A 22646-nucleotide genomic window follows, 5' to 3' on the forward strand; every position below is an offset into this window, starting at 1 on the left:
GTGCTGGGAGACTTTAAATCTCGGTTCCGTGAGCTATTTTTCTCTTCTGCCTGTATCTCTGACTTTGAATAGATTTGCACAGTTTGGCAAAGGTGGAGAACTTCAAAATGAATGTTTGTGCCTCAAGGTACTGTAACACAAAGTGAACAAACTGGCATTTTCCTTTTGCTAATCTGAGAAAATAAGACTCACACATCTTCTGGATCCTTTGGGAGAGAGTGTGCAATGCCTTTGGACGTCTGCGTTGAAGTTTGGGGAGTAGAACTGCCCTTTCGTTTTGTGTGCGATGTCTATTACCTTACTTGCTCTGTACAGTTGATTAACGCATCACTGCCAGACGAACCACCAAGACCTTTAAAACATGCACCCAAACACAAGAGACCAGCCTAATTGTCTTCCCTGCTGAAAAAAAACTGCTTGGACCAGCATGAATTTCAAGGCGAATTTACAACCCCATTATGAAAATATTTGTACCCTGAGGAGACTCTAAACCATTTGGAGTTGGGAACACATTTGTCTATATATCTATCAATTCTTTAGAGGCAAGCAAACATAAATCTTGAGATAATTTACCTAAACGTGGCCTCTCAAGATATTTTTGGCCTGGAACAAATTAATACATTAGGGGCTGAAAAACATGTTAATTTCTGCAAGAAATATTTTACCTTTTTTAGGTCCCCAACTGCATTTTTTTCACATGCCATATTTTCAGACCACCGCTCTCTTCATCCCTGCGGCAAAACCCTCATGTGTTTTCATGTTTGACCACATGAGTTATTTCAGTTTTGTAAACTGCAATTTCAGCCTCCACCATCTGAACCCAGATCCAGTGGGAGTCTAAATGACGCTGTGATAAGCCTCTGCACAGATATGTTTGGTCAGGTGAAAATGCTGAACTGATCGATACTCTTCTAAGAGCCAATTGAAACGGTCTCTAACAGGCTGCGAGACCACGGTTAGAATCAATCGACCCTCACTTCTCCCGCTCCCAAGTCAAAGCCAATCTCAATATCTCTTCAAACACTACAAACACAAGAATTTCACCTGATGTCCACAGGAACAATCATTGTGGATCAACTCATTTACTTTGGTTGCCACTGTGCATGTGATTTCTTGATGCACTGAGAACTGAGTTACAATTTGGACCCCATTTGTAAGCACAGTGTTGAGGTTTAGTAATAGGTAGCCAGTTTTATGGCAAAACAGATATAATTTGGAAATTTCTTACTCATCCACAACTTAAAGCAATTAAAATCCCATTTGCCTATACCAGGAGTAAGGAGACCATTCCCGAATTTGGGAGCTTTGCTCCACATCCTGCAAGACACCCGCATTTCAATTAGGCTCTGTGTTTTTTTCTTTCTTTTCTTTCCTGAAATTACAATAACTCAAATAATCTATCCATCCATCCATCCATCCATCCATCCATCCATCCATCCATCCATCCATCCATCCATCCATCCATCCATCCATCCATCCATCTTAACGTTTATTTGAATACATAAAAATACGCTCCTGTACTGTACTTTTTTTCCCCTCTCATTCTCTCTCTCTGTTGTTCTCTCCTAAGGAAGTAAGTTTAGATTCCGCATGCTATCCATGAGCACTCAGCAGTAAAAGAATGCTGGAAATGCTGTTGTAATGGCATTGAAGACCTTGCAGATGTCTCTTTTCTCTTCTGATTAGCCATGACGTGCATGTATTGAGCAGTTAACAATTCACAAATCTTCATCAGTGTGTTTTGAGATGGACACTAGAAATTTACTGAAAAACATAAACTGTACCACTTCGCTTGATTGCTCACAAAATCAGTTTAGGTCTGCATTGTTACATCTGAATGTTCCAAGCTGTATTTTATTTGAAATACAAAACACTTTCTTGAGCAAACAAAAACTTGGAATCAAAGTAAACAGTCGAGAAATCGCAGTGTTTGTACATGCATAAACATCTGCTCTAGTTTTAACTTGGCTTGTTTATTTATCCACAGGGCTGCCCAGAAATTGAATCTGTCTTCCAAGAAGAAGAAGCAGCGTCCTGCGCCCCCCGTGGCATGTGATCCACCCCTCTTTCCCACCAACTTCAGTGGCATCCTGCAGGTGTCTCCGCCCCCCGCTCCGCCCTGCCTCTTACGGGCAGTCAACAAAGTCAAAGACACTCCCGGCATGGGCAAGGTAGGATCTGTAATAATATTTCAAAAAGGTTTAGCTCTATTTATTTTATTAGTCTTTTCTCTTGTTGGTTAAGTGTGTTTTTCACCAGAATGCGTTTGCAAAATAAAAATATTAATTTCAACTCCTTATCAGTGCTTAGAGAAACATGTTTTTGCTGTTTTAAATTTTTAACATTAGGCTACCAATGCCTCACAATTGTATATCAACGTCTCATGCTTTGGACCAACTATAGTTTGCCATACATTTTCACTTCATTGTCCGGTTTTAAAATGGCTAACCTGCTACCAGGAGTGGGGCTCAAACCCACAAGGACATTTGTTCATTGGATCTTTAGTCCAACGCCTTAACCACTCAGCCATCCTGGTCACTTCTGGTTGATTTGATGTAATATTTCCAGACTCAGCCTTCATTTGTCTCCTTAACTGCTGTTTAAGTTCTGATGAGATGGGCAGGACTGGGGTGTTCATGGTGTGAAGGTGCATTTAAAGCATTCAAGGTGAGCCCCTTAACTAAAAAAAATCCGCCAAGGACATAATCAATTGAGCAACAGAAGTGAGGCAAACCAGGCACATTTTACAGTTTTTCTCAGTCACTTTGGTACATTTTTGGACATTTGCAAAACTGTAAGAGCATTTCTCAAAACAATTCGTACAAATATCAAAACACCATGGATTACCTGCAAAAGCCAGTCTCTTGCTCAAAATCCTTAATTCATCTCTCAAAAGTAAATATCTGTGTCAATGAACATGTCAGTGCCATCAGATGTTCTGATGTAAACTATGGCAATCATCAGCCATATCACCCTGTAGCCCAAGACTGGTTGCCCACTGAAGCTAAGCAGGGCTGAGCCTGGTTAGTACTTGGATGAGAGACCTTCTGGGAAAACCAGGTTGCTGCTGGAAGAGGTGTTAGTGAGGCCAGCAGGGGGCGTTCAACCTGTGGTCTGTGTGGGTCCTAACACCCCAGTATAGTGACGAGGACACTATACTGACAAAGAGCACCGTCCTTCAGATGAAACGTTAAACCGAGGTCCTGACTCTCTGTCGTCACAAAAAATCTCAGAATGTCTTTCGAACGATCTGACCCCTCTCTTGTTCAGGGATGAGATCCCTGTAAATAGTGTCTAAAAATGTGACAAGACACTCTGTATTGTATGGCCCAATAATAGGAATATGCGTTAGCACACCATTCTCAGAGATAGCAGCACCCATGGTTATGTTCCTGCCCCGTTGGCCTGGCACATCAACTGTAGCTCTGTGACCGATGATAACTCAGTTGATGGGTTATGAGATTCACCTGGGAGCAATTTACCAATTCAGGACAGATTTAGTCTAATGGAAATGTATAGAAATTAGCTTGACACATTATGACATATTATGTTGTTCAACTTGTTCAACCATTTTGCATGTAAAGACTTTGCTATGAACTAATGCCTAAATGTTGTGGGGGGTGAGACTATTCAACAGAGACCATTTTGATCAACATGACATAAGCAATTGATAATGTAGAAAATAATTTGCATGGATGTACCAAAGCATTTGCAACTTGTTGAAAGAAATGAGAAACTGCTTTTTTGAAGTGCACAAGTGACACAATGATGTGAAGATTGAACAGGTAGTTTTGAGAATTTCAATTCTGATCTGAGAAATGTACCAAAGCGACTGAGAAAAACTGTAATATTAATAAATGCAAATATTTTCCTTTTTGTTTGAACTATTTATTTAATATCAGGTTGAACCTGGGCCAAAATGGTGATACAGTAAATTGTGACCTGAACAAAATACCGTAAAAGTGCCTTCAGTCTAAATTTTCAAAGCCAAACTCAATATCTCTTCAAACACTACAAACACGAGAATTTCACCTGATGTCCACAGGTACAATCATTGTGGATCAACTCATTTACTTTGGTTGACACAGGCATTAGAAAACAGAGATGGCTGAGAAATGTAAGCATCAGATGTGTGCTTTGGCAGCATGTGAGAACATATTGGGCGGATGCGAAAGAGTTTTGCCTGCAGAATGCATGCAGAGATCACAGGTGAAAGTATTCTGTTCAGGAGAGATGCAGTTGAGGAGCAGTTTAACATTCATGAACATAGGCCTTTGATCTTACATTCTACATTATTGCAGACTTATTGACTTCTCACCTGGTTGGTCCACAAGTCACTTTGCAATACTAAAAACCCCCTTAGTTCTTCAGAATCACTTTGAGAAAGGTTTGTTGTTAACGCAGCCACATACAGCAGGATTACTATTATGTAATTTAAAATTTGTAATTTACCAGGAGTGGGGTTCGAACCCACGAGGACATTTATCCATTGGATCTTAAATCCAACGCCTTAACCACTCGGCCATCCTGGTCATTTTGTGATGGTCACACTTTAAGACACCAGTTTGTTAGCAACACAACCACATTATGATTTACCAGGAGTGGGGTTTGAACCCAAGAGGATATTTGTCAATTGGCTCTTAAGTCCAATAACTTCTCACCTGGTTGGTCCACAAGTGTCTTTGTAATACTAAAAATCCCTTTGTTCTTCAGAATCACTTTGAGAAACTGGTTTGTTGTTAAAACAACCACATACAGCAGGATTAATATGATGTAATTTAAAATTTACAATCTACCAGGAGTGGGGTTCGAACCCACGAGGACATTTGTCCATTGGATCTTAAGTCCAACGCCTTAACCACTCGGCCATCCTGGTTGGTTTGTTGGTAAATGCAAACACATACCGCAGCATTACTATAATATATTTTTTTAATTCATAATGATACCAGGAGTGCGGAACCCACGAGGACATTTGTCCAATGGATCTTGAGTCCAATAATTTCTCACCTGGCTGGTCCACAAGCCCAATGCCTTAACCACTCCTGGTGGTTAAGGTTAAGGTGGACCATGTGGTCCTGGTCACTTTGCAATGTTTGAACCCCCTTTAGTCTTTCTACAGGTGCTTCAGAACCACTTTGAGAAATTGGTTTGTTGGTAAATGCAACCACATACCACCATTACTATAATATATTTTTAAATTCAAAATGATCTACCAGGAGTGGGGTCTGAACCTACGAGGACATTTATCCAGTGGATTTTAAGTCCGACGCCTTAACCACTCGGCCATCCTGGTCACAACATTGAGTTCTTTTTTCCAGCCATGTTTCAATTGGCTGATTTTGCTAGTCTCATCTGAACACTTCAGATCAGTAAACCATTCAGTTGAATCACTAGTAAACCAGCATCATTATACAGTGCAAAAGCAATTTCAGTACCCTCAACCAAACATAATGGAAAGTCTTCAGCCCCCTGTCATTCTGTCCTGTCTTTACCACCGCCTTCCTTTATTAATTTACATGCTCAGTCAGCACACTGTTCGCATCACTGATTTCTCTGACAGTTTGTTGTTTTTCTATTTGAAACCACCCTAGTAAGCTCTTGCGCGGAAAGAATCTGTCAAACGCATGCATTGGTACGAGCGCTGACAGTGGAGAAGCCCCTCATGGTGAAAGTTGATCCTGATCTTCAGCGCATCGCAGGGAAACCAGCATATCTGGCATTCCTCTCAGACATAAGAGGATGGGGGACATTTATCTGTGTTTGGACTCAGTCTGTGCCGATATCTAGTGCTGGCACCTCCCAAAAAATTCTCAGAGGCAATCATATGACTGTGGGATTGTCGAATGTGGATGTTTCTGATAAGCAAAATTATGAATTTTGTGAGCAGATTTTGAGAGACGCATAATTAATCACAAGGCGGGTTGTTGTTGAGAACTTTTGGTGTGTCCACACAGTCATCTTGCATTGTCAACAGCTTGAGTTCATCTGTAAACAACACCCACAGGCTGCATGTTGTGCGGTGTGCTGGCGAAATAAAAATGAACCATTCTCCAGCCGACCGGAACATAAGCAGGGTGGTGGGTAATGCAAATTCTGGCATTTACAGCAGAGAAATGTCACCTTTCTCAAGGGACAGGGCTGCAACAGTGGCCTTTGGATAGAAGAACATTGTGAGATAAGATATTGATGGGTGTAGCTGCTCTATACTGCTGCTTTTGTGACACCCACAAGTGATCGACTTTGAGATAGAGATGAAAGACACAGATATATCATTCATATTTGCTCTGAATAGAACTAATTAAGCAAAAACACTAATCTAAAATGAAAAAATCTAAAAATGTGCTTTGCACTCATGCAAATTTACATGTGACATTATTCTACTAAGATGATGTGAATATAGGAATTCATTCTAAATGTTTGTGTTTGAATGATGTCATCTCCCCTTCATTTCCAGCCCAGCAGTTTTGCCCCAATTCACACAGTGATCGTGATTTGCACCATCAGGCATGTGGCTCCCAGAGTGAGTTTTATGACAATGTGATGAGATTAAATACCAAAGGCATCTCCATTATCTGCATAATGATAAAGCAATTAGTGATGACTTTCAAACACTTCCAGGAGCTCCTGAGTAAATTTGTATGTGTATCCATCAAATAGAACAGACTAAAGCTGTCTATTGTAAGTCTCCCTTTTCCTATCTCCTGTTTCTTCATCATTGAGACTCTCCATCTTCCGTCTACTCTAGAACGTTTTTGGTGGTTTATAGGAACATGTTAAAGTTTAAACCCTAACACTCAAAATAATTAATTGGGTTGTGTAGAGCAAACTGAAATTAAAACACATTGGTTGAATATTAGTTGAATAATATGAATATTTAGAACTTTCTTTCTTTTGAGTTCACAAAACTTGCATATTTTAAGTAGGCTACTCTGAATTGTTTCTTTGTTTTGAGTTTTATGAACTTGTTTCTTTTAATTTAGACAAACTTAAATTTAACTGAAACTGGACTGGGATTTCTATTTCCCAGCATGCTTTGCCATGACACTCAAAGGGGAGAGTAAATGATAAAATTAAGTGTTATATAATGTTTTTTTTTTTCTTTTCTTTTTTTCTCAAGATTAATGTTAAGTGGTGTTTAATGTTTTGCTATATGCTAGTTTAGACAAGTTAATTATATTGTTTTTGGTTACCATCATGGTGACGAGTTGAGCTTGAGTTTAGTTTGAGAACCGATAAATGTTAAATGTTTCATGTTGCTGTCCTCATTCAGAAAGTGCTATGCTATGCTAATTCTATCAAATAATTGTGTTACCAATTAGTAAGGTAGCATTTATTGAATTAGCTAGTTAAATCTAACCAAGTTTCCACTACTAAAAATATTTAAGTTCAGATTACATGATAATTTTAAGTTACCTGTAAATGTATGTTTTAGCTTACTCAAACAGTTAAGAGCCATTAAAATGTATGAGTACAAAATAAAAATATGCAAGGTCTGCTTACTTAAACTTTACTTAACTTAAAAAAGTTGGTTTAAATGATTACCTCAATTTTTTTGAGCTCTGCCAACTTATTCAGGTTTATAGTGAATCCTGTGAGTTTGGCAGATTCATCAAACACCTGGCCAGTGTATCTGACTTTGGGGGAAAAAAATACATTCAGTGGCTAATTAAATTTTTAACAGCCCCTTTCTAAAATTGAGGTGTTAAAGAAAACACCTACGGGCATATTGGAGTGAGCAGAGCACATGGGAATTCAGTAGTCTGAAATATTCATCCCGGTATGCCTGTGATCATTTAACACATCAGTTTACACTGCAAGAAGATATGTCTAAGAAGAAATGTCTTTTTAATTAAGCTTTGTAGACCCTGCCTGGTAGACAGCAGATTAAAGAGTGATATAAAGACTTATTCTGCTATTATCTACCTATTGTAATGGACAAATCAACTTCAGGCTTATTGATTCTATAGAGTAATCCGAGGGGATCTCAGCCCACTATAAAATATGAAACTTGCTTTTTCTGTACGGCTACAAGCACATATAAGCTGGATAAGATCTGTGCATCCACAGGTCCATACTACAAATGCCATGATGTAAATCACATCAGTCGTTGAAATGAAAAGTGTTTAAATGACATTTCATCGTGCCATTTTTTCAAACCTCTCCTGTAAATATCAGGGAATAAAGCATATCATAGAAACAAAATAAATGTAATAAGCAACTCTATAGAAGCAAGGACTGGGCTCATCAGTATGCAGCCTTCCGTTTGAGAACTGAGAAAGCACCCATTAACCGCTCTGATTCAGTTCAACTATGCATTCATCAGACTGATTCAAAGATGTAACTCGTCTATTAGAACTAGGCTCACTCTTTATTTTTAATTTACTAAAAAGATCTGACTCATAAGAATCTAATGTGCGTGAATCGGACTGCTCTGATCGCGCAGTACGCTTTTTATTCATAATTTGTTCATCGATCTGACTACACTGGTTGCACCTAATGTTTTTGATTCACTAAAAAGAACTAGCTCATAAGAGTCATTTGTTTGTGAATCAAATAAACTTGATTGCGTTATTTGTTTGTTTATGCACTTGTGCCACACCATGGGAACAATTAAAAAAAGGTGTTTTTTGCCCTTGGTTTGGTGCACGGTATCATATTTAATGCAATAGTAACCCACAATAACGAGTCTGGCAAATTTGATTTGGTAGTTTGTCATCTAATGCCATATCTAATACTTTTTGGGCCACAAAATGAGGTCTGAATGAATTTACATAAATTAATTTGTGTGCAATGCAAAAGGCCTATATGTATTGTTTTAATTTGTATATATGCAAAAGCAACTATTATACAAATTATGTATGAGTTTTCAGAAAAATTATAAAATGCAAAATACAAAATAAATGTGATTCTAAATGTTTTAATGTAATGATGAGAACTAGTGGGCACCACTGAGTGTGTATGTGGGTTTGGCTCCTGTCCCTGTGTTCTTAGGGACCTTTAATAACCCAGAATAGAGCATCTCCTTTCATTAGTCGTGCTGCTCTATCCAAACTGCTCTCACCCACAAAAGCTGTGAGAGCTCATAGGGAGACCACCTCCTCCGCCGCCATCCCGCCACATATGCTGGCTAATGAGCCCCCCTACCGCGATCTTATCCCTGCTTCTGAAAATCACAGGCTCAATGCATGCAATGGGTTGCAAATCACCAAACAGAAGAAATTCTATTTGTGGTAATAGGCTTAGAGATGCTGGACGTACAGTAACTAAACAAACCTGGAAGGATTGGTTATGCGGAACAGAAAAAGACACGACTCTTTGTAGCGCAGGGACTGTGGGTGTAGAATAGGGTTTCATTAAATTCTGTCTGCCAGAAAATTATTAGATCTGAGCCGGTTTGAAGCTATTGGTTGAGACTTATCACTGTGGCTCAGAGAGGAGCTTTACCTCAAATGTAGACTCTATAAACTTGTATAGATAAGTCGTACTGTGTACAACATTGCTAGAAATGCTGCCACATCTCTGGTGGATTAAAGGCGCCAATGTATGAAATGACAGTATCATTACAGCGTCAAAGGTCAGCTCTTCCTTTTTTCCCAGAGCTGTCCTGATTTGTGCGCACATATTCGGCAGGTTAGTGGAGAAGTGTTGTGTGATGTGTTCTCAACAATGCACCTCATGCATAATTCAGGTGGAATATGCAAAAAGTGTAGGCAGGGTTCTTTTTGCTATTAAATGACACCAGGATGAAATATTTAACACACTGTAATGACATTTCTGGAAGTCTGTTCCCAGGAAAGGCAAATATTCCTTGCCTCTCCAATTTTTCCTTTGGAGAAATGACCTAGCAATCTCATGTGTCTCCTTTATGCCTAATACACATTGTATGATTTTTTCCCAAAGAAAGATGACCAATCGTGACAATTTATGTGGTCGTGGCTCCTAAACGTTGGTCCTACGTCATACAGTGAGAGAGGTTCAAACACGGCCATTGCGACCAAAGATAGCATGCGATAATCTTCTAACAGTGTCAGAAATTTAACATGATCATCTCACAGTGTGTTTGCTGCTACGACCTACGTACTGTATACCAACTAGCCAATAAAACATAAAATGGTGTATTGATCAAAAAGGTGTAATGATCAATTTGACAGGGCGCTAAAACTTAAAACTACTTACCTCAAGCTCCATTTGCAAAATAGCCATGATCGTGTCCACACTCTAAAAAATGCTGGGTTGTTTCAACCCAATTTTGGGTAAAATATGGACAAACCCAAATGTTGGGTTAAAAATGGAATGTAAAAATTTAACCCAATGGCTGGGTTTGTCCATATTTTACCATATTTTTTTAGAGTGCATATTTTCCTCTTTCGCTTTCTCTTTTTTTTTCAGCGCACATAAAAACCACAACTGTTAAAGTGCGATTGATCTTGCTCTGTTTAATACTAGCGCATGCTGATGACATTTTATTTTTCTATACTAACTTGCGTCATAGCCGAGGTGTCATCATCGTACAGTCTGCATACATGTACCCAAGTTTATTAGACCCATGTCGTACAGTATGATTTTATAGGATTGCCGAAATCGCACAGTCAATAGCAGGCATTAAAGTTTCAGAAGATATCTTAACTGTGCTGAGATTTGCCAAAATACCAAAGGTTACAATCAAAAGTCAGACTTTTCAGTTTTAACTCAAGGATTTGTCATCAATTTTTTTTTTCAAAGTCAATTTTTTGTACATTGTATTACTGAATTTTATGTATTTTCAATTGTATTGTGTTTTTGCATGTCAAAATGAATCTTATTTTTTTTCAGTTTATTCCTACTATGGAATTTTAGGATGTTTAAAATAAATAAATGATATTCAAATGACAATCCATGAGAATCGCACATTAGTAGACTCGTAGCTTCTGTCACAAAAGTCTCATCTGCATCGTTTTGTTGTTTTTCCTTAAAAAAGGCATATTTATAAAAAGTTATTTTGTTGCATCAATATACATTAAATTTGTTCAATGCAAATATTTATAAAAATATTTGTGGAAAGCAAAATAATTATACACATTATTTTGTGTATTATTATTAATAATTTCTATACAAAATCAACTATTATACACTATATAGTACTATATACTATAGTACTATATACTAAAACAAATATATACCGGAATGACTCTGATACTCTAGAGAGGCAATTTTCTCCTGCGTTATCAAAATGTCCATCAATGTAGTGATGATGGTATTACAGTTGCTAATCCATATGGCGTCGAGATTGGATTTCTACGGTAATTATGTCTGCAGCTTTGAATTCGGCTTTGCATTGAGTAGACAAAATGAACTGCTGTACTGTTCTAGGGTCAGAAAAATCTGTTGTTTGAATATGTGCTTAACTTGATATTTAATCTTGAATGCTTTGATTTCACTAATTACATTTCACAGCATGACAGATGTTATAACTGCCCCTTGGGCTGCTCCATGACCACAATTCTATAACAAGCAAGGGCTCAGAAAGAAAGCGTATTAGTCACAGTTTATAGAGTACCAGAGAGTGTTTCCTTTGGGAGGCATTTATAAATGGGATGATGCATTCAATAGGTCAGCTGTTTGTTTAGCATAGTGAATATGTGTAGTCCAGTTATTTGAAGGCATTTCATAATGAACTTCTCAGTCTAGAAGGAAGCAAGGATGCATTAAATTGATCAAAAGTGACAGTAAAGACATAACAAAAGATTTCTGTTTCAAATGAATGCTCTTCTTTTGAACGGTCTGTTTAACAAAGAGTCCAAAAAATGTTAAGCTGGACAATTGTTTTCAACTTTGATAATAATAAGAAATGTTTAGAAGCAGCAAAAGAAGCAGCAAATCAGCACATTAGAATGATTTCTGATGGATCATGTGACACTGAAGACTGGAGGAATGATGCTGAAAATTCAGCTTTGACATCACAGGGAAAAAAATACATTTTAAAATAAATTATATAGAAGACAGTTTTTTAAATTGTGCAAATGTTTCATAATATAACTGTTTTTAGATTAAATAAATGCAGTCTTGGTGTCCACGTATAACATTGTGTCTAGACTTTAGATGGGCTTTCAGTGTCACTGAGTTCGAGTTGGAAAGAAAGCCAAGATTTATCTCCTGTCTTTATGCATGCCTCCAACAATCACTTGTGTGTTCTACTCCACTAATCTGTAATTACATTCAGTCAATGGTGGTTTCACTGAGCACACTTGCAAACGGGACATTAGGTGTTTATTGTATACATGTATGTGATACATGAAGGGTACATACATTACTATATTAGATGGTGCATTACATAATTTAAACTACATTTTCTGAAAGAACAAGTTAAAAAGTAACTATGTTCAACTATTAGATTCATCTAACATTTGGTGGACGTGAAATCCGTTCGTTCAGATATGGGTGAATTCAGGTTGATTGCGACACATTTTCCCAGTCATCTCTATGGCCAACGTGATCTCATGAGAATACGTGTGTATTTTTACGTAAAGTCTAGTTCTATACGTACATTTATTTAAAAAACATAATTGTAAAACATTTACGTATTGACAGCACAAAAACTTAATTTATTTACGTATGAACAACTCTACCGACGTACACATTTATACGTATTCCTATTTATACATATTAACATTTATGTATTAATACCTACGTATTAACAATGAGACCAGGCTGCAATGGCAAAAAGTGTCCTGAATTCACCCCTATCTAATTTCACTGGACATAACGCTTTTTTATAGACTGTGCACACTCTCATTGGTTTCCAACGAGAACCGATGGTTTCTAATTGGTTTCTCATTGGTTTCAACCAAAGGTTTCTCATTGGTTCTAAGTTTCACTATAATTTAGAGAAACTTAGAGTACATTTAATTTTCCTAAACGAAACTTCAGGTGAAGTTACATGGCGTACCCTTTCCTTAGTCGTGTAACTGCATTTCGTAGCATTACTGAGGTTTAATGTTTGCCTGCTGTCTCCACAGATTTGACTGTGAAATATTAAAGAGCTATGAATAACTCTCTAAGTATCACACTGCACACACTTCTGTCAAAAACACGAGTAATGGTATGTTAAAGTTTGAGGGTTTATAGTCACAAAAAGTTGTTCAAAACCACTTGAAAAAGCAAGTGCTCTTATAGGAGTAGTGTTCGGAAATGAGGTGCGAACTTCCCTCAATCTTTAAACCTTTAACAGAGCTGTAAACCTACATAAATAGCTTGTTCTCCCTCAAGCAGAATGTTTTGTTCTCAAAAACATTGGTTGAGTTGTTATTCGCAGTTAGTTTGGTGCTTTGAAACATGACAGTCTGATATGCATTACTGAGCAGATGCTGTTGTATTTCTGTGCAGGTTAAAGTGATGGTACGCGTTTGTCCTTCATCGCCCGCCAGCGCGGCAGAGTCCAGCTCTTTCCTGAAGGTCGATTCTCGTAAGAAGCAAGTGACCATCATGGACCCAGCGGCCAATTCTCAGCAGAATCAAACTCAGAAACGCGGCAGCTCCAACCAGGCTCCTCCAAAGATGTTCGCATTTGATGCGGCCTTCTCCCATGATGCCTCTCAGGTGAGGGATTGGTGCTAACCATTAAACATGCAGTGTGTCATTTCAGCCACTAGTGGCAGAATTGCAAAATAATTGCTTCCTTATACAAAGCAACAGTATGTTCTTAATACAGGGGAAATCCCTCTGGAGAAACCTGTCTTAAAAATAAAGGCTCTTAATTGGTATTGGTGGTTCCATGAAGAACCTTTAACATCCATAGAACATTTCCATTACACAGAAGGTTCTTTATAGTGGGAAAAGGGGCCCTGAAAGGGTCTTTAGGGAACTAAAAATGGTTGTTCTATGGCACTGCTGCAAAAACACCCTTTTAGAACCATTATTTTGAATTATGTTTTATTAACAAAGTTCGGGAGGAGCACGTTCAGATAATTAAACACATGTGGAGCACATTCAGACAATCAAACCTAATTAGACACGAGTGGACCACACCCTGTTTATCAACCCAATCAACGAGGTAAGAGGTGTATATATACTGCAAACTTACCTCTGTTTGTTGACAGTTTAACAGCATCCCTGCACCACCCCATCTCCTCACTTCTAGTCCTAAATACTCTTACAACAACGGGGGAGTACTCTGCGTTCGGGCAAAATTTCCGAACTCGGAGCCCTCCCCCGGACAGCACGCCAAATACGCATAATCTTTACTCTGTTTAATTGATGTAAGGGTGAAATAGTGATTAAGGTTAAATACAAAAATGGCAGTTTATATGTCACGCCTCTGGGGATTTTTAACCTATAAGGTTACCAACCCAGATCTTTAATCTCATAGCACAATAATGAAGAAAAGTCATTGCTGCTATCTAGAAGATATCTTACACACACCAAAAAAAATAACAAGTATTTTTTTGCCTTATTGTCAAGTTAAAATATCTAAAAATTCTTAAAATTACTTTTCGTTAATATGAACATTTATTTGTTTATACATTTACACTATATATAGTATATATACATTGACACTTTTATCCAAAGTGACTAATAGTTCAATTGAGAAGGCAAAAAATAGATCTGCCAGTGCAGTAAGACAAAATACACTTTTATCAAATACACTGTACATTTTCGAAAACAAGTCCTAATATCTTATGCCATGCTGCTTTTCAATTAAATTTGTCTTATTTACATTTTTTTTTTAAACAATTGAAAAAAGACATTAAAAATACCATTATTTTATTTATTTTAAGCCATGCAATTTGAGTTATTTTTGCAGAGCATGAATTTGATTGGCTGTGCACTGTTTCCTGGCAGGCAGAGGTTTGTGCTGGAACTGTGGCTGAAGTCATCCAGTCTGTGGTCAATGGAGCAGATGGCTGTGTATTTTGCTTTGGACACTCCAAACTAGGTAAGAGACAAATTACATATATATGATACCAGCATCTCTCTAATATATGAGCCTATCACAAAGTGCTTCCATTGCCCCTTTCTAATATCTTGTAGTGCCTTTTTAGACAGACATCTTTCTTGTCTTTGTAATGAACGTCAGAGCCTTAATACATCCTGTAATGTGTCCATCTCTCATATGTGTTTTATATTCCGTAAATAACCATCCTCCGGTGTTCCCAACAACTCAACCGCTTACATCCTGTAAATTAGAGGGAATTAGTTTCATAGCATGCATGGCAGACTACAAGATGATCTCACCCTGTTTAGCTGTCATTGCTCATTGTTGTTTCTGGAAGATTAGTGTAAAATTTAACCAGCCATTTGCTTGGAAAACAATGGGGAAATGCTACTGTGGTTGCTGGTCAGTGATTTGATGACAGCGTGTAATTCCTCAGATTCCTCGTTTCCATTAACCTTTACTCGAAAACCAAAGACCGGCTCATACATCATTGGGAAAGCATTCCACAGTGATTTCATTGGTCAGCCGCACACAGCTAATTAACTGGCTGTAATAACCCAGACACTGGCCTGTTAGTGCTTTGAAAGTAATCACCTTAGACATTTGGCTTTACAATGTGGCTGTATAAACAAGAAACAAAAGATTCATGGTGAACTTGAGCTGTGCAACGAGCCGACCCCTGGTCACCATTGGTGCTTTAGCGCATGAATACATAAGATAGGTTATTTTAAGATGTGTCTGGCTTGAACACGCAGATTTGTTATTGTTTAAAACCTTAAAATCAACCGGAGAGTGAATTCGTGAATCGTACATAATGCCCCCTGACCTTTAGGCTGTGAGGATGCAAAGGCCATATGGTGACTATTAAAATACTCTAGCAGTGTTCTGGAATGAAGCTTTATCTCCCGAAACTGCTTGATCAGCCCGGAGGCTTATTTATGCTTTTTTTTTTTTTTTTGCAATAAGTCAGAATCCATTAAACTGAAGGACAAGTTGAAGCCTATAATGGATTTGTGTGTGTAAAATTTTTAAGAGAGATGCTGTAGTAATTGAATCTCTATCCAGTCTGATTGAATGACTGACTTTCAGTTCACCTGCTACAGAGCATCCATCTTATTTTCCGCCTGGAAGTAAAAAACTGGAAGTAATTGATGTGAAAAACCATTTTCGAGAGAGCACGTTTGATATGCTACAATCAGAACATTAAAATGTACAATATATAAAAATAAAGTACATAAGTACATCAAGTACATCAATTATCAAATAAATATAATTGAAGTTATTCATGTTTTTTTTTATTTAAATACATTATTTGTACGTCTACAATGCTTTTCTAACTATTCTATTTTTATTATCTGTTTTGATGGATTTTAATGCAGTGTAATAATGACAAGTTAGCTAGGTGAACAGGTATATAACATCATTGTCACATGTAGGCTATGTTCTGTTTTGGATTAGTTCTAGTTCTAGTTTCCTTTGTTCCCATTTTCCCGCCACTAGTTTGTTTCCTTGGTTACTGATTGTTACGCTCCGGTTTCAGTTTCTGTTGATTAGCCTCGCTTGTGTATTTAAGCCTTCATTTCTCACAGTTCTTTGTTCGGTTTTGATTGTCATTTGAATTTATGTGGTTGTTTGATTTACTTCCTGTGTTTCCTGAGTGGTGTTACTAAAGACTGTTCTTGCTGGATTCTCCTATATCATGTGATTTCCTACAACCACCTGCCAGAACGTCAGTAATAGCATGTCCAACTAAAATGTATTTTACAAGTCAGCATTCAGAATTGGATTTTTTGCTCTTGAAATATACCATCTTCAACTATATTCCTGCTTCATAGTATTTGCATGGTAATCATGGAATTACTATGGTATTAGTACTAAGTCAGTTTCAGTTTCAGATTCAGAAGTCAGATTCAGACATGAATCATCGACGTGAGTCGATGAAGAAAAAGAAGAAAGCGCGGTCGTAAGAGTCAAGTGAGTGCGGAGACGGCTCTGCGTGAGTGGTATTTACGACAGTAACGTTAAATACAATTACTCCACAGCAACAAAAATGGAAACTGCATATTATGCCTTTAAAAGAGAACGGCGTTTGGGGGCCTGAAAACACTAGCTTTTGAAAACGATACCGTTATTGTCTCCCTGTAAAATAGAAAAAAGTGAATTTGTGAAAACGGTGATGTCATGCGTATTAAGTTCAGTCTATAGGCGCATAGTTTTTCTTTACAAAGTGGCATTGCCTACTACTGGCGTGGGATGAATAATACAGCGTTTTTATTGTTTTCACGGATTGGTGTGAACAGGGATTGTTTTGACGTCGTCCGTACACGGAAAATGCAAAGGAAAAACGTTTCCGTTTTCAGTACATCGGTTTTTGTGTAAAATTAGAAAAACTGAAATTATAATTTTTTAAAAAGCTAATAAAAATGGCAAAATCACATAACACTACTAAAGCATAAACTAAACTAAAATATCTGAATTTATATTGGAAAAAAAAATGAATTAAAACATGAATAAATAGCTACTAATAACATAAAGGTATATTGATAATCTCAGGCAAGCTTGTCCAGTTTTTGCCATTATCAGCTCTCATTTCTCATCTTTCTCATTTAATAGCGGATCAAATCAATGAAGCACCTGCCACACCAGTATAACATCTCCTTAAACATTCCTTAAAGTGTATAGATAAATCTGCCCCATATTAAATCATGAATAAATCTATACTCAGCTGCATCTGCACCATTGCAGGATTGGCTTATATTTATGAACTGTTGTGATGTTTGGAATCACTGTGAACCGTGCAAATGAGCCTACTTCAGCAGACACTGTATCATCTCCGTTTCTGTTTCTCTTTCTCACTCTCATACACACCCAAACTAGAGGAATCCATCTTTTTGAAGTTAAATCTGGTCTGAATGTGTGCTGTGACATATGGCTTTGTTTAGTGGCCCCTTTCATGTCAACAGCAGGGGTATTTATGCATATGACTGTGTGGAGGGCAATGTCCAGAAATGAATCCAGGGAGGCTGCCAATCAACAGGCTGTTGTTCCGGTCCTGGTCTTGCGGGTGAACCTGCTTTTAATGCCCAGTGCTGCCCACATGGCATATGTGCTTACTCAACCACACTACGACATATGGCAAATGTCAGCGTACTTTCAAACAAAGGGCTTTTCTGGAAATAAGAACCCATTAAGGCAGACAAAACATTTGTGTGATTAGGCATGGTACATTTTCAGACTATATTTATAAGAACGATTACATTAATCTTGTCAATTTTCCAGCTGTAATGGATTTTTAATTGTATTGGAATGTGTTGGAGTAGCGTGTATGTGACATCTGCCACTGTGGTTTATGCCAGAGTACTGGTTTGGAAGCTAAATATCACATTAGAAAGTGTGAAATAGACCACACATATTGGTGTAATGCTCTTGAGGCCAAACAGACACCATGGCTTTTAGCACATGACCTATTTCTACTGTACCGTTCCACTCTACGCTTGCCAATCATTCATAATGCAAGAAATGTGAAAGTATTCAAAGCAATCCATCGCCAACTTGATTTTTGGTCTTGTTGCAGGCAAATCCTACACTATGATTGGCAAGGATGATTCCATGCAGAGTTTCGGGATTATCCCGTGTGCCATCTCCTGGCTGTTTAAATTGATCAACGAGTGCAAGGAAAAGACAGGTGCGCGTTTCTCCGTACGAGTGTCGGCTGTGGAGGTCTGGGGAAAAGACGAGAACCTGAAAGATCTGCTGTCAGAGGTGGCGACAGGCAGTCTGCAGGACGGCCAGTCTCCAGGAGTCTACCTCTGCGAGGACCCCATCTGCGGGATGCAGGTAAACTCATTAACGTTGTTCACATTTCTTTAATTATACAGTATATTGTTCATGTAAGGGATTGTTCATATAATCACAGATTGATGCTAAAATTCTGTGAAAAATAGATGTCAATTTTATTCAAAATTCATTATGATGTAAATAACATAAGTCAAATTAAATGTGAAGTGTGTAATTTTTTACAATGTTCAAATTTCTATTCCATTTTAATATGATATCCCAAAAAAATGTAAACACTGTGGCACTATGAAAAAAGCAACATTGTCTCAACCAATGTGTGGTTTTGGGGCCAGATTTATTTTAGTATTATTCAGATACTATTATAGTATTTATAAATATTTTGAATTAGCTTTTTTTTTATTTTTATATTTTGGTAGGTGCTTTTGTCATTTTTATTTTTGAAATATTTTTATATAGCTTTAATAAATTTGTATCTCTTATTTTGCTGCGGTCACACCATATCGTAATTACCGATAATCACACCATATTGTATTATCATATCAAAATTATATAATTTCGATATGATGACAACTCATGACGTTCTACTCAGAGCTGTTCACATCCTCGGATTGGGAATTATGCATTTCTATGGTTACACTTTCAACGCTTAAATAAATCTGCAGTGGTCAGGTGGTACAATTAGAGCACCGTTTGACCAATGGTAAACAGGGCAATTGTTTTGACACTTGTTCTCTTTGTTAGTGATGTAGAAATTACACACTTTGGCTTTAGGATCCTGTATGACACGATGCCAAAAAATTCATGCTTTTCTTTTCATTATGCATTCACTCTAAGATGGCCACAGATTTGAGAGGGAAAAAAAAGTGTAACAATATTGGCACACTTTTAGCCTGTTTTCTGGGGGGGAAACCCCAGATGACAGTTTAAAAAAAAAACAAGCATGAAAATCAACTACCAATAAAGATACCATTGTTGGGTGAAATGCTAATACATGATGAGAGGATTAGTTGAGCAGAGACAACCCCTGTCTCTGTAATCCTCAGACATCTGCACTAATCTCATCTTGGACTGATACCTCACAGCTATGGATTGTAATGGCCTCACAGAGCACGCTCCAGACGTGATACTCAAGGCAGTGCTGACATGAAAATACTTTTTTTTTGCCCAATAACAAACTTTTTTTTTTTTTTTTTTTGACATTAAGACTTAACTGAGCTGACAGTATCTCCTCAATACTCTCTTTTATTTGCTCTAGTACTGTTAATAGAGGTTGACAGATTTTTTTGACTGATCGGTTTCTTCAAGAGCAGGTTGGCTGATATAGAGCCTATACACATACAGTGGTGGGACAATGAAACTGAAACACTGGCCTATATAGTGTTGGAGGTTTCACTGATTATACATTCCATCAGTAAGAGCAGAGTGTGAAGGTTGAATCAGCAGAGCAATGGCACAGCTGTACATAAAATAGTGCAATCCACACAACAAAAATGGGAGACATGTCAAAGTTCAAAAGAAGACAAACTGTTGGTGCACCTCTCGCTGGCTCATCTGTGACCAGGACAGCAAGCCTTTGTGCTGTAACCTGAGTCAGGGCAATGTATGCATACCACCACTTAGGACGAACCACATCCAACAGGAGTAACTGTGGACTGTAGACAATGTGAAGCATGTACTGTTCTCTGATGAGTCCACCGTCACTGTCTTTCCCACATCCGTGAGAGTTACAGTGTGGAGAAACACAAAGAGGTTTAACACCCGGACTGTTGCTGCTCAGAGGGAAGCACAGGATCAGTGATGGTTTGGGCTGCAATATCATGACATTCCCTACTGTGCTTGATGGACTGCTATGGACTGGAGGACCACGTGAACCTAATGATTCAAACATTGTACCCTGAAGGGAGTGCTGTGCATCAGCATGATAATGCACCAATACACACAGCAAGACTTGTGACAGAATGGTTTGATGAACATGAAAGTGATGTTAAACATCTCCCATGGCCTGGACAGTCACCAGATCTAAATACTTTTGAGGCACTTTGAGGTGTTTTGGAGGAGCGAGTCAGAAAACGTTTTCATCCACCAGCATCACAGTGACCTGACCGCTGTTCTGGAAGAGGAATGGCTAAAAATCCCTCCGGCCACTGTGAAGGACTTCTATCAGTCATTCCCAAGATAAACTGATGCTGTTTGACTGCAAAAGGAGGCCCTACACCAGGGATAGGCAACTCCAGTCCTGGAGGGCCACTGTCCTGCAGAGTTTAGCTCCAACCTTAATTAAACACCTGAACAAGGCAATCAATGTTTTCAGGATTACTAGATAGATACTGGCAGGGTGAGTTGTTATGAGGGCTGAAGCTACACTCTGCAAGAGAGTGGCCCTCCAGGACCGGAGTTGCCTATCCCTGCCCTACATACTAATAAATGAGTGTGGTCTAAAACCAGGTGTTTCAATTTCACTGTCCAAACCCACATACACATATGATACATGCTATTTCACAAATGCTGCAATTAAATGTTTTTTTTTTTTTGCATTTTTACCAAATTAACTGAAAAATGAACCAATATCTAAAAGTAATTTGAACTTGATAAAGAGCCAATCTTTTAAAACAGACAGATTTATATTTTAGATAGCAGCTTCTTGATTCTGTAATCCTATTATGGTATTTTTCCACAAATAAAGTCAAAATAATTGTCACTTCTGGCAGTTATTGGACAAACCGAACAACTTAGCTGCTGATGCAGATAATAATGTTGAGAGTACAAAGTCAGTACTGTTTCTCAGCCCAAACTGTCCAATAAAATTCATATTTGCATCCTTTGCATTTTTACAGTTACAGAATCAGAGTGAGTTGCGCGCCCCTACGGCTGAGAAGGCCGCTTTCTTCTTGGACGCTGCCATTGCTTCGCGCTACAGCAGTAAGCCAGACTATGATGAAGAGGAGCACCGTAACTCTCACATGCTCTTCACCCTACACATCTACCAGTATCGAATGGAAAAGACCGGCAAGGGTGGAAGTGAGTATCATTATAAGCTTGATATAGCTTCAGTAGAGACTCAACAGGGGTTCTCAACTGGTTTTTGGTCTGTGACCTATTTTTTAGGTTTCAAAAATGTTGGTTATTGCTGGTTAAGGTTGTTAAGATACTTTTATGATGGATAAAAACAGCATCTAAAACACAAAATAAGTTGCTGATCGGCTGTGCTAGACTTATCGGCAGTAATCTGCTCTATTCCACGGATGATTTCAAACTTTCTCATTATACTTCCAAATGTTGCCAGCATGGTTTATAAATAGTCTGTTGCTGATAATCTTAGAGAGGGGTGTGATAACAGGAAAAAAGTGCCATTGTTAATGTGAGATGTAGGATCTGATTTAAAAGCTGTCATGCTAAAGCTCGCTATTTCTGGAGAAGAGTGCTAATTTCTCTTATCACAAAAAATGTTCTGTTTGGCACAAGTGAGTCCTGCCTCCTTCCAAGAGTGAACTGAAAGTAAGACCAGATGTGTTAGCTTGGGCTTTTAGGGTATTTGAGTAAGTTGAATTAACTGTGTATAATGTAAGCAGAGTCATGAAATCCACTCTAGATGCTTCCATGATGAAGGTTAACTTACATAATAGAAACACATAGAGATATAATGTTGCCATTTGAAATATAGGGTCATTATCCTCAATTTTCACTAATAAGTTCCATTTATCTTTATTATTCTACTAAAAGGTTCCAATAACACTTCTGGAGTTTATACTGTCCTTCATATTTAAAGTTTCTTTACATACTATTGCTTTTCCAGTTTCTTTGCAAGCTTGATATTTTCTTACTTTAACTTTATAAATGTTTTAAAAATGTAATATTGTGTAATATTATTACTTTAAAATATTATTATTCATTAAAATCTATTCTATTTCAATGTATTTTAAAATGTAATTCATCCCTG

The 22646-nt window shown here is 37.9% G+C and overlaps 1 protein-coding gene across 1 annotated transcript in view; it reads left to right on the forward strand.

Moving 5' to 3' along the window:
- Positions 1-22646, forward strand: part of kif26ba (kinesin family member 26Ba) — a 98231-nt gene that overhangs the window by 64882 nt on the left and 10703 nt on the right. The window contains exons 5-9 of the mRNA XM_079632816.1: positions 1988-2171; positions 13363-13575; positions 14818-14911; positions 18486-18748; positions 21544-21727. Of these exons, the coding sequence (XP_079488942.1) occupies positions 1988-2171; positions 13363-13575; positions 14818-14911; positions 18486-18748; positions 21544-21727 (938 nt within the window). The remainder of the gene's footprint in view (positions 1-1987; positions 2172-13362; positions 13576-14817; positions 14912-18485; positions 18749-21543; positions 21728-22646) is intronic.

This window comes from Phoxinus phoxinus (assembly GCF_949152265.1).
Source record: "Phoxinus phoxinus genome assembly, chromosome: 13".
NCBI lineage: Eukaryota > Metazoa > Chordata > Actinopteri > Cypriniformes > Leuciscidae > Phoxinus > Phoxinus phoxinus.